Source organism: Lolium rigidum, chromosome 5, assembly GCF_022539505.1.
Source record: "Lolium rigidum isolate FL_2022 chromosome 5, APGP_CSIRO_Lrig_0.1, whole genome shotgun sequence".
NCBI lineage: Eukaryota > Viridiplantae > Streptophyta > Magnoliopsida > Poales > Poaceae > Lolium > Lolium rigidum.
The window spans coordinates 227,157,205-227,169,442 of NC_061512.1; the positions used below are offsets into that span (position 1 = coordinate 227,157,205).

Genomic DNA, 12,238 nt, shown 5'->3' on the forward strand with positions numbered 1-12,238 from the left:
ATAAGCCCCGGTTTCAAAGCCTCTCTTCCCGCCAAAATCGCCTTCCAGGTCCTAGATGCTGCCCTTGGGGCAGAAGCAGCCATCAATTCCTGGTTATGAAGATATCTTGTCTGTAGGACTTGAGAGCACAAAGAATCCGGTTTCATAATAATTCTCCAGGCCTGTTTACCTAGCAGCGCTATATTAAAAGCCTGCATATCACGGAATCCCATTCCTCCTTCTGATTTTGGAACAGCCAATTTATCCCAGGCTAACCAATGCATAGATCTTTTATCTAAATTTCCACTCCACCAAAATTTTCCCATAACAGAAGTAAACTTCTTACATGAGCCTTTGGACAGCAGGAAACAACTCATACCATGGATCGACTTAGCTTGAATCACAGATTTCAATAACGCTTCTTTACCTGAATAAGAAAGCTTCTTTTCAGCCCATCCATTTACACTACTTCTTGCACTTTCAGTAATATACTCAAAGACCTCACTAGTTAGCTTCCCAACGAGCGGTAGGCAGTCCCAAGTATTTCTCACTTGAATGCTTCGGTCTGAATGTTCAGATGTTGCTTCACTACCACTCTATTAGTCTCCGATGTACAAGGACTCGAAGAAAATAGCACTCTTCTCCTTGTTAACTTTACGCCACGATGCCAAATGATATATATCCAGAATTTCATTAAGTCTAGCAGCACTAGCACCATTCGCATTAATGAAAATCAAACTATCATCAGCGAATAAAAGATGAGAGATCCATGGTGATCTATGGCACACACGGACACCCCTATCAATAAAACCCGAATTGTAATGATGTATCAGAGCCGTCAAACCTTCTGCACAAGCCATTGGGTCTCCCTGCCTGATTCCACGTGAGGGGATAAAAGGCTCAAGAAGACCACCATTCACTTTAACTGAAAACTTGACTGATGATACACACTTCATAATCAACTGCACTAAACGAGGAGGGAAACCAAGTTTTGACAATATTGCTTCAACAAAGGGCCACTCCACACGATCATATGCTTTCATCATATCTAACTTTACTGCACAATGACCCTTTTTGCCCTTCTTTTTTCTCTTCATTGCATGCACACACTCAAACGCAACCAGAGCATTATCACTAATCAATCTTCCAGGCACAAACGCACTCTGCTCCTGGCTAATAGTGTAATCGAGAACTGGCCTCATTCGGTTCGCCACACATTTAGTAGCTATCTTGTAAAGAACAGTGCATAACGAAATAGGCCTATATTGTTTGATGGACTAGGGATTTCTAACCTTCGGAATAAGAGTTATCGCCGTATCATTAATCTCCTCCGGCATATCACCTCCATTAAGAAAACCAATCACCTGCAAGCACAAAGCTCCGGACCAACTAGTTCCCAGTGCCGTTGATAAAAACCAGCAGTGAAACCATCAACACCTGGTGCCTTTGAAGGATGCATTTGAAAAAGAGCCTTCTTGACTTCCTCTTCCGTAAATTCAGCGTCCATATTGGCCTTGTCTTCTTGCAGCACCTTTTCATTTACCAAATCAAGAAGCCCCTGCATTTCAGGAGCTCCCTCCGAGGTATACGAGTTCTTATAGAACCCACTGAACCTCCTCTTTGATCTCCTCAACATCATCACACCAAGATCCATCCTCACGCTGGAGGGTAGAGATTGAATTTATTCTTTTGCGCTGAGAAGCAAACGCATGAAAATAAGCGTATTGCGGTCACCTGACTTAAGCCAGTTGACACGGGATCTTTGCTTAATCCAAATTTCTTCTTGAATAAGAACCTCATTGATGCTCTCCATGATCCGTTTCTCTTCCAAAGATGGACCACGACCCACAGAAATCCTCCGTACCCGGTCTAGCTCCCTTCTCAAGTTACTCGGTTTCTTTTTGAAATCTCCAAAGGTTCGTTGTACCCCGGACGACAAACCACTCTGCAAACTTGCAAGTGTTTTTGAAAACCCCTTCAAGCCGACCCCTCTCTCGGCTTTCCGCCAAAGGTCCACTACCACTTTATCATAATCACCATGGGTTTGCCGGACGTTCTCATATTTAAAGGCTTTCCTCCCCAAGGGACGATGATTGATGTGCTTCCTTAACTCGGTACGGATCATACAATGATCAGGCTCGAACTACACTAATATGCTTAACTTTAACAACCCGGAACATATTCGGAAGAGCCGCATTACCAAAATCCCGATCAATTCTTGCCTTGACATTAGCACTCCCCTCCTGTCTATTATCCCACGTATAAGGCAATCCCGAAAAACCAAGATCTTGTAGACCACAATCCTCGGTTACTTCTCTGAACGCCCTCATCTGCCATTCTTCCCTGTCATGCTCATCTGAAATGCTCGAGCTATACATCGTTTCATTAAAATCACCACCGCACTGACCACGGAAGATCTCGGAGCTGGTGTAACCTCCGCATCAAAGTCCACGAAAGGTGTCCGTTCTCCTCGCGAGATTCTCCATAAAAACCTGTGAAACGCCATGGGGGAACCGAGCCATCCTTGCACTGAACTACTGCATCAATATGATGTAAGTTGGAACTCTTGATATCAACTGTTACTGCTGACGACCAAAACAGCCCAACACCACCACTCAAACCATCACTATCAACTGCAAATCCTCCAGAAAAACCGAAGGTGCTAATTAACTTTTCAGTCCTCTCACCAGAAATCTTTGTCTCCATAACGAAGAGCAAAGTGGGATCAAATTGCTTCACGAAACCGCGAAGCTCTCGAACTGCAGGCCTGTTCCCAAGTCCCCTGCAGTTCGCACTAATGCAATTCATTGATCCTGGCGGGGCTGGTTCTCAGCCTCCGCCAAAATATCAGTGTCGGATCGTTGTTCCTCATTTTCTCCAGTGCCCTTAGCTCTCTTTGCTGGGGACGCTAATACCAGCAACCTTGCTCGGAGAATTTACTATAGCATTTCTCTTTTGCCCCGCTCGGATCATCATCAAACATGACCACATCATTTGGGCCCTTGATAACAGGAAAAGCCAAATCCGGCGGCATTTTAGGAGTCTCCCTTCTCTTGTACACTTGGGTACCCCCACCCCGGGTTCCACTCGTAGCCCTGAAATTGAACTTGGAGACCACTTCCTTCACATGGCTAGTAGAAAGGTCAAAACGCCGGTCTGGGTCAGTTCCATTACCCTTGCCAGCTCCATCATGCTGGTCCTTAGAGTCACCCTCACGACCTTGAGGATACTTCTTTGTGTCATCTCTCGGCCCTGCTCGCCATTGAGATTCTTGCTTCCACGGCTCCCGGTAGCGCAACGAAGCATCATACGGACACTTACCCTCCTCATCTCTTTCGGCGAGGAGTTGGACAGAAATTTTCGAGTGGCCGATTATTCCACATGAGAAACGAAATACGGCAGTCGTTCATACGCTATTGAGTACCACTCTACCGTCTTCCTTTTTTTGGATTCAATCGGAAAACCTCTCATGAGAGGTTCGTCCGGATCAATCCACACTCTAGCTCTCAAACTCGCCCCCAACCGGACCTAGAACCATTGTCATGCGAGGTCCAGCTTGATAAACTCTCCAACCTGATTCGCAATAGCCTTACCACGTGCTTCATTCATCCAGGTTAAAGGCAGATCATCACATCTGAACCACATCGGAAGCCTCTTGAATTTGATCTCCGATGGCTTCATACTCACGTCGAAATCATCTAGGACAACCGCATGTTTAGATACCGTCCATGGTGCCCCCTCCCGGACGCGCTTCCGATCTCTATCAAACTCCATACTTGCTAGGAAAATATTGTCACCCTTAGCGGTGAATTTCAAACCTCTAGGGTTTCCCCATTGTGGGCGCAGAGCACTATCAATCGTCTGAATATGGAATTTTTGGATGATAGAACTTTACCCATCACTGCAAACTTCACTGGATCCTCTCCATCCTCCTTCTCGTCCTCCATCACCAAGATCTGCTTCTCCCTGGCGGTCAGACCTAGTTTGGCGAGTTTCGAAGTGACCCCCTGGATCACCGTTTCCCCACCTCCATCCGTCCCCCTGCTTGCAGCCGCCTCTGGACTTGAGTCCGCCATGGCAGAACCCCTGAGAGGCGACTCCAAACCTGGAACAGATCACCAGCGAGCTCTGTGCAAGGAGCCCCGATCTCCTCTCGTCGTCTCCAAGCCCAGATCGCCTCCAAGGACGCCAAGACGCGTCGCCAGAGCCCCTAAACCTAGAAAAACGGTTCGGGCTTTTCCCCTGCTCTTAGTTTGTCGTGTACTCTGAGATGAGCACAATACTTTTCGAGTTACTCTACCAGTTTTTCCAACAGTGTCGTGTTCCCGCGCCTATAAGAACGGCCAAACTTTTTGGACACCACACCTCAACAAGCAACCAAGAAAGAACGCGGCTGGCAGTAGATCGATACGACACGACAAGACAGGGAACGAGCGAGCGAACGAACGAAGCTGTTAACGATTTCTTCGGCTCGACCGGCCATGGACCCGCGGTGCAGCGGGCACTGGGAGAGCTCGTCGGATGACGTGACGAGGCCGCTGCTGCCTCTGCACGACGACATCACTGACGACGGCGCCCGGCGCTCCTGCTCGGCGTGCTCGCCGCTCAGGTCGGTGCTGGCAAACAAGTACCTATCAGTCGCGGCCGGCCCTCTGGCCGCCGGGCTGATCTGCGCGCTGGTGGACCTCGGCGCCGGTCACGCCGCGGCGCGCAACATGCTCGGTGTGCTGGCCTGGGTGTTCATCTGGTGGATCACCGACGCCGTGCCACTCGCCGTCGCGTCCATGGCGCCGCTCTTCCTCTTCCCCGTCTTCGGCGTCTCCGACGCCGACGCCGTCGCCAAAGCATACATGGACGACGTCATCTCCCTCGTCCTCGGCAGCTTCATCCTCGCCCTCGCCATCGAGCACTACAACATCCACCGCCGCCTCGCCCTCAACGTACGGTCAATCAATCAATCGATTCAGAGCAGAGTTCCTGCACAATCAAAGAACTAACATTGGGCTGTTCGTTCCAACGCGCAGATCACGTCGCTCTTCTGCGGGGACCCGGTGAAGCCGGCGCTGCTGCTGCTGGGCATCTGCGGCACCACCTTCTTCATCAGCATGTGGATCCACAACACGCCCTGCACCCTCATGATGATGCCCGTGGCCACCGGGATACTGCAGAGGCTCCCCGCCGGCGAAGCGTCTTCCGCCGACGCGCGGGAGGTCAGGCGCTTCTCCAAGGCGGTGGTGCTCGGCGTCGTCTACGCGTCGGCGATCGGCGGGCTGGCGACGCTCACGGGCACCGGCGCCAACATCATCCTCGTGGGGATGTGGTCCACCTACTTCCCGGAGCAGGACCCCATCACCTTCAGCTCCTGGATGTCCTTCGGCCTCCCCATGGCGCTCGTCCTCTTCGCCGCGCTCTGGGCCACCCTCTGCCTCATGTACTGCTCCAACAACACCGGGAGGGCGCTCTCCGCTTACCTCGACCGGACCCACCTCAGGAGGGAGCTCAGCTTGCTCGGTACGTTGCCTTTCTTGCTCTCTCTGTGTACCTGGAGAAATGCTTTTACAATTCAATCATGGTCCGGCCATCTGGCTTTCTCAATGTCGACATAGCAGGCCTTGGTCAAACATTACATAGTCACTCTCAGCAATGAACCACATTTTGCCGCTTGTCAGCCGTTGAAAACTAATTCCACATTCTGATGAGGATCTCCATTTTTGTTTGTGCCAGGCCCAATGGCTTTTGCAGAGAAGATGGTTCTTGCCGTTTTCGGGGTAAGTTGTATGTAGCCCCCCTTTTTACCTGAACCTAGAAGCAGAGTGTCACTAATGGATCGATGGATAACTCGTTTGCAGGGCCTGATTGTGCTATGGATGACGAGGAGCTTGACAGACGACATCCCTGGGTGGTCGGTACTCTTCCACGGCAATGTTGGGGATGGAACTGTCACTGTAAGTACTCACCCATATTGCCTGACTAATTTATCATTACAGAGGACGTGGCACCAACCTGCTTGCTCGTAATGCAGATCATGATGGCGACGCTGCTCTTCATAATCCCGAGCGGCAAGAACGACGGCGAGAAGCTCATGGACTGGGGAAAGTGCCGGAAGCTGCAGTGGAACATCATCCTCCTCCTTGGCGCTGGCTTCGCCATCGCCGACGGCTTCAAGACGAGCGGCCTCACGGACATCCTCTCGGAGGGGCTCGGCTTCCTGCGGGGCGCGCCGGCGCTCGTCATCGCGGCCGTGGCGTGCATCTTCAGCGGCCTCATCACCGAGTTCACCTCCGATGACGCCACCACCACGCTCGTGTTGCCGCTGCTCGCCGAGCTGGGCAAGACCATCGGCGTGCACCCGCTGCTGCTCATGGTGCCAGGCGCCGTCGGCGCGCAGCTCTCGTACCTGCTGCCCACCGGCTCCCCGGGCAACGTCGTCGGGTTCAGCACCGGCTACGTCACCATCAAGGATATGGTGGTCACCGGAATGCCCCTGAAAATCATCGGTGTTGCGGCTCTCACTGTCCTACTGCCAACGCTAGGTAATTTTACTTAAGATTCTTGCACTAGTAAATAATTTAGCCTCCGAAAAAAAACTGCAGCCTGGTACTGAATCCTGTTATTTTCTTGATGTGATGCAGGTTCTGTGGTTTTTGGCATGGATCAGAAGGTATAGAAACGTAGAGTACTGGAAAATCAGTTGCACCTTTTGAGCATTACCATGGGTAGTCTGTAGGTTAGGATGTAGTACTAGTAGAGTGTTCAGGTTGTACAGTGTATAGTCAATGTCGTTACCTCATGAATGATATGAGGTCATATTCTTTTCGGTATCTAGGAGACGATATTAAGATTTGTATTGAGCAATTCCATATGAATATATTGAAATTTGCAACCTCCTCGTTTTCATTCTCATGTACTAGTGCACATTCTCTAAAACCACAAAGCAAAGATGTGTTTTGGATCGGCAGATTGCATAATTGCCTATACGTAAACAGCTCCATGATGGTGATCATACAAAGATCTTGCAGTTTTCTTCTCTCTATAAACAACTCAACTATCAGGATCGATCGTATGATTGACTCTGTCTATAAACAAGTGCATGATGAGTAGCCAATCGCAGAATGTACCAAGCAATGCCTTTATAATTGACACATTTTCCTTTCACCTTATCACTTCTACGGATGGATCGGAGCATTGGAAGATATCCTGCACTGCGCTGGTAGTTGATGAGGATGATTTGCTAACAAAATGATATGACAAGATTGATAACAAAATACTAGTAACCCCCTTATGCAATGGAATGACCGTGCTACAGAGTACGTGTGTTAAAATATCGTATTCCCCAAATTGGAAAAAAAGTCAATGATTCCGTGATATAATTTTTATTTTAGTATACTTGGTCATAAACTAGAAATATCTACCAAGATATTTTTTACCATAAAATTTAGTGATCTTTACAATATCGGTAAGGTTACAAACAAAATATGTGCACTGTAATCATGCAAGTGACACAAACTCTCTTTTATTATCTTCCCATATTTTAGAGGATCATCTATAAATATTTTTAGGCCCAATGCATTTAATAAATTAATGTAATTTTTGTTGGACAATACAATATAAATGCATCACGATATATAACCTATTAATGTAAATTTAAAAAATGAGTTATAAATAAGTATAAAAGTTCAGTACAAATAGTTTTATTTGTTTTGACTCGTCTGACCACAAAAATTTGCATAAACGATTCTGGTGTGACCAATAATGTATTTGACATGTAATAGCACATTAGAAATGAAGCCAAAACTATTTGTTCTGTAGTGCACATTTGGGAAATTATATTTTTTTTATTAACGTAAAAAAATAATATAAGCTATCGAGTAATTAATAATACTTCATGTGAATTGTCTTAAGTGACTGACTTAAATCGTTTTCAACTTGTGTAAATGATTGTCGTATTCCAATTGTTCATATGAGAATAGATGTATATTCAACCGATGATATGTCTCTGCACTAAGGATCCACAACACGCCCTGCACCCTCATGATGATGCCGGTGACCACCGGGATCCTGCAGAGGCTCCCCGCCGGCGCCGCCGACGCGCAGGAGGTCAGGCGCTTCTCCAAGGCGGTGGTGCTCGGCGTCGTCTACGCGTCGGCGATCGGCGGACTGGCGATGCTCACGGGCACCGGCGCCAACATCATCCTGGTGGGGATGTGGTCCACCTACTTGCCGGAGCAGGACCCATCACCTTCAGCTCCTGGATCTCCTTCGGCCTCCCCATGGCGCTCGTCCTCTTCGCCGCGCTCTGAGCCACGCTCTGCCTCATGTACTGCTCCAACAACACCGGGACGATGCTCTCAGCTTACCTCGACCGGACCCACCTCAGGAGGGAGCTCAGCTTGCTCGGTATGTTGCCATTCTTGCTCTCTCCCCGTGTACCTGGGGAAATGCTTTTACAATTCAAAATCATGGTCCGGCCATCTGGCTTTCTGAATGTCGACATAGCAGGCCTTGGTCAAACATTACATAGTCTGGATAAGTGGGCAATCAACCACATTTTGCCGCTTGTCCCGAGCTGAAAAATAATTTCAGTGTCTGATGAGCATCTCCATCTTGATTTGTGTCAGGTCCAATGGCTTTTGCAGAGAAGATGGTTCTTGCCGTTTTCGGGGTAAGTTGTAGCCGCTCTCTTTATCTTAACCTTGAAACACAGTGTTGCTGTAACATAACTGAAATACTTAATTGGTCCTAACTGTTTGCAGGGTCTGATTGTGCTCTGGATGACGAGGAGCCTGACAGACGACATCCCTGGGTGGTCAGTACTCTTCCACGGCAATGTTGGGGATGGAACTGTCACTGTACGTACTCACCCACACTACCTGATTATTTTTCGAGGGACATCTGTCACCTTAGTGCAGAGATGAGAGAACGTGGCACCAACCTGCTTGCTCGCAATGCAGATCATGATGGCCACGCTGCTCTTCATTATCCCGAGCGGCAAGAATGATGGCGAGAAGCTCATGGACTGGGGCAAGTGCCGGAAGCTGCAGTGGAACATCATCCTCCTCCTTGGCGCTGGCTTCGCCATCGCCGACGGCTTCAAGACGAGCGGCCTCACGGACATCCTCTCGGAGGAGCTCGGCTTCCTGTGGGGGGTGCCGGCGCTCGTCATCGCCGCCGTGGCGTGCGTCTTTAGCGGCCTCATCACCGAGTTCACCTCCGACGACGCCACCACCACGCTCGTGTTGCCGCTGCTCGCCGAGCTGGGCAAGACCATCGGCGTGCACCCGCTGCTGTTGGAATTTGCCCACGGATCAATCACATGAAACTAGACGAACCCACGCAAACACAAAGTTTATCGCCAAGGGTGCGTGTCGCACCCTCTAAAACTATTCTCTTTTTATTGCTTTTCTCTTTTTCTCCACGTTACAACTCACGATACAAGACCCGTGCATATATATATGCAGCACTCACCGACCTAGCCTGGTCCTACTCTAAACCAACATGAATACCAACAGCTAATCCTACACCCCGAGAGACTCTACCTAACGCACAGGGACGCAGAGTCCTAGCCGGACTGCTCGTAATACAAACTAGGCTAGAACTAACCTGACTCATACATGATCTCTAGTCCTATACTCCTGGTATAGACTAGAAGCTCACATACGAGTGCAACAACGAAAACTCATCTAATTAGGAAACCTAAGAGCATCTCCAGTCGCGTCCCCCAAACCGTCTCCCAAACCGCGCCGGATTGAGCGTTTGGGGGACGTGTTTCGTTCGTGCCGCGTTTGGGGGACGTCGCTCCCCAGTCGCGTCCCCCAAACAAAATTTCGCAAATTTTAAACTTAACTAGATTCGATTAGATTCGTCCAAATTTACATAGATTCGAACGAAATTTGACTAACTTTAAAACTAAACCTAATCTAGAACCGCTTGCGGCGGCCGGAGGCGTCGTAGTACTGCTGGAAGTTGTACATCTCGTCGGTGACGATCTCCTGCTTGCCGCGCTCGTCGACGGGCTCGTCCACGGGCTCGTCCTTCACCAAGCCGCTTGGTCCTGCCTCGCCGTCGTCGGTGAGGTCCACCGGCGGCTTGCCGGAGTCGAGGATGGACATGGCGATCGCCGCGTCCAGGTCGCCCTCCGAGCGTCCTTGTCGTCCATGGACGCCATGAACGCCGCCCCGCAGCCCTGGGCAGTCCTCGGGGTCGTCGCTGGCGGCGATGAGCCGCTGCTGCCGCTCGTACTCCGCCCGGCCAGCGCCGCCGCGACGCTTCCTCCGGCTCCTCCTTCACCTCCGGCTCGGGATGAGGAGGGCGCCGCCGTGCCTCCCTTGCTGCCGCCCGCCGCCGCTGCCGCCACGCCTTGTGTTGACGGGCGTCGCCGGCTCCTCCTTGACCTCCCGTTTGGGGACGGTGTAGGGCGCCGACCGGTACGACGAGGACGGCGTCGATCGCGCCGGTCCCGAGGAAGAAGAGTGCGAGGAGGACGAGTACGTCGTCCTCCTCGGCTGCCATTGAGGAGACGGCGGCGGCGACGACGGCATCTCCGGCCGCGGAGCGCCGTTGCGGATGCCGCGGATGACGTTCTCGAGGGCGCGCCCGGAACGCCCCGCATCGGGCGCGGCCGTCCTTGTTCCAGCTGTTGGGGCCACCGACGAGCCCGTCGGTGCTGTGCATCTCGACGTCGTACTTGGCCTTGAAGTACGTCGTCCACCGGGCGTCGTTGTTCTCGACCGCCCACGTCCGGATCCCTCCGCTCCTCCGCGGTGAGTTGAGCCCGCCGGGCCATGACGGCGTCCCACCATTGGTCCGTGCGCGGCTCGGCGGCGGCGGAACGCCAATGCCGTTCACGGCCATCCTCCGGCCGCCGCCGCTTGGCAGCCGCATGTCCGGCGGGACCGGATACCGGCGCGGTACGGCGCCCACGCCTCCGCCACGGTGAGGCTGCCGCGTCCGAAGCCGTTCGCCGCGGCGATCTTGCGGGAGGACGACATTTTTTTGAGCGGCGAGGAGAGGATCTGGGAGGGGGAGGCGGCGGCGACGAGAAGGATGAGCGGCGCTAACTGCAGGGCGCCTTAAAACAGCGGCGGCAGCGGGTGGTTGCACGCAATAACTCCGGCGCGGACGGCCACGCGGCCATGCACGACGAGACGCGTCCCTGCGTCGCCTGGGAAAACAGGGACGCCATTAACGTCGCTTGACCAAAGGTAGGCGACGGGGTTTTAGCCTTCCGTGCCGCCGACGCGTCGGGCCCGCGTCGGTTGGCCTCGCGTTTCGTTGTGTCCGCCGTCCCCGGAGCGTCCCCTGTGGGACGGGGACGGGCTCGGGGCGCCGGACACCGTATCGGGCCGCGCCGGACAAAAAAGGGCTTTGGGGGACGCGGCTGGAACGCTTTTTTTGTCCGGCGCGCCCCAAATCGCTTTGGGGAACGGTTTGGGGGACGCGACTGGAGATGCTCTAAGTAAACTAGACCCAAGATTACTCTAACAGCTGCTGCTCATGGTGCCCGGCACCGTCGGCGCGCAGCTCTCGTACCTGCTGCCCACCGGCTCCCCGGGCAACGTCGTCGGGTTCAGCACCGGCTACATCACCATCAAGGATATGGTGGTCACCGGAATGCCCCTGAAAATCGTCGGCGTTGCTGCTCTCACTGTCCTACTGCCAACGCTAGGTAATGTTACTTAAGATTCTTGCACAAGTAAATAATTCAGCCTCCGAAAAAAAACTGCAGCCTGGTAAATATACTCTGGTAATGAATCCTTCTATTCTCTTGATGTGATGCAGGTTCTACGGTTTTTGGCATGGATCAGAAGGTATAGAAAGTACTGAAAATTCAGTTGCACATTTTGAGCATTACGGTCTGTAGTCTGTATGCTAGGATGTAGTGGTAGAATGTTGAGGTTGTACAGTCTATAGTCAATGTTGTTACCTCATGAAGATTATGAGGTCATATTCTTTTCTGTATCTACGAAACGGTATGAATATTTGTATTGAGAAATTCCATATGAATATATTGAAATTTGCAACATCTTCATCGTTTCATTCTAATGTACTAGTACACATTTTCTGAAACCACAAAGCAAAGATGGGTTCTTGATCGGCAGACTTCATAATTGCCTATATGTGAACAGTTCTATGATGATGATGATGATGATAATGATACAAAAATCTTCTAGGTGCTTTATCTCTATAAACAACAACACTATTAGGAGTAAGATCGTATAATTGCCTCTCTTTATAAACAACTGCATGATGAGTAGCAAGT

At 51.1% G+C, this 12,238-nt stretch overlaps 1 protein-coding gene and 1 pseudogene across 1 annotated transcript; both read left to right on the forward strand.

The window, feature by feature from the left end:
- The first annotated feature begins 4,316 nt into the window (after window positions 1-4,316).
- On the forward strand, window positions 4,317-6,862 carry LOC124653422 (tonoplast dicarboxylate transporter-like). Its single transcript, XM_047192486.1, has 6 exons — window positions 4,317-4,919; window positions 5,004-5,490; window positions 5,704-5,747; window positions 5,829-5,924; window positions 6,002-6,512; window positions 6,612-6,862. The coding sequence occupies exons 1-6, from the start codon at window positions 4,461-4,463 to the stop codon at window positions 6,644-6,646; spliced, it is 1,632 nt and encodes a 543-aa protein (XP_047048442.1). The 5' UTR covers window positions 4,317-4,460; the 3' UTR covers window positions 6,647-6,862.
- Window positions 6,863-7,974: 1,112 nt separating this feature from the next.
- On the forward strand, window positions 7,975-11,999 carry LOC124657183 (annotated as a pseudogene).
- Window positions 12,000-12,238: the final 239 nt, after the last annotated feature.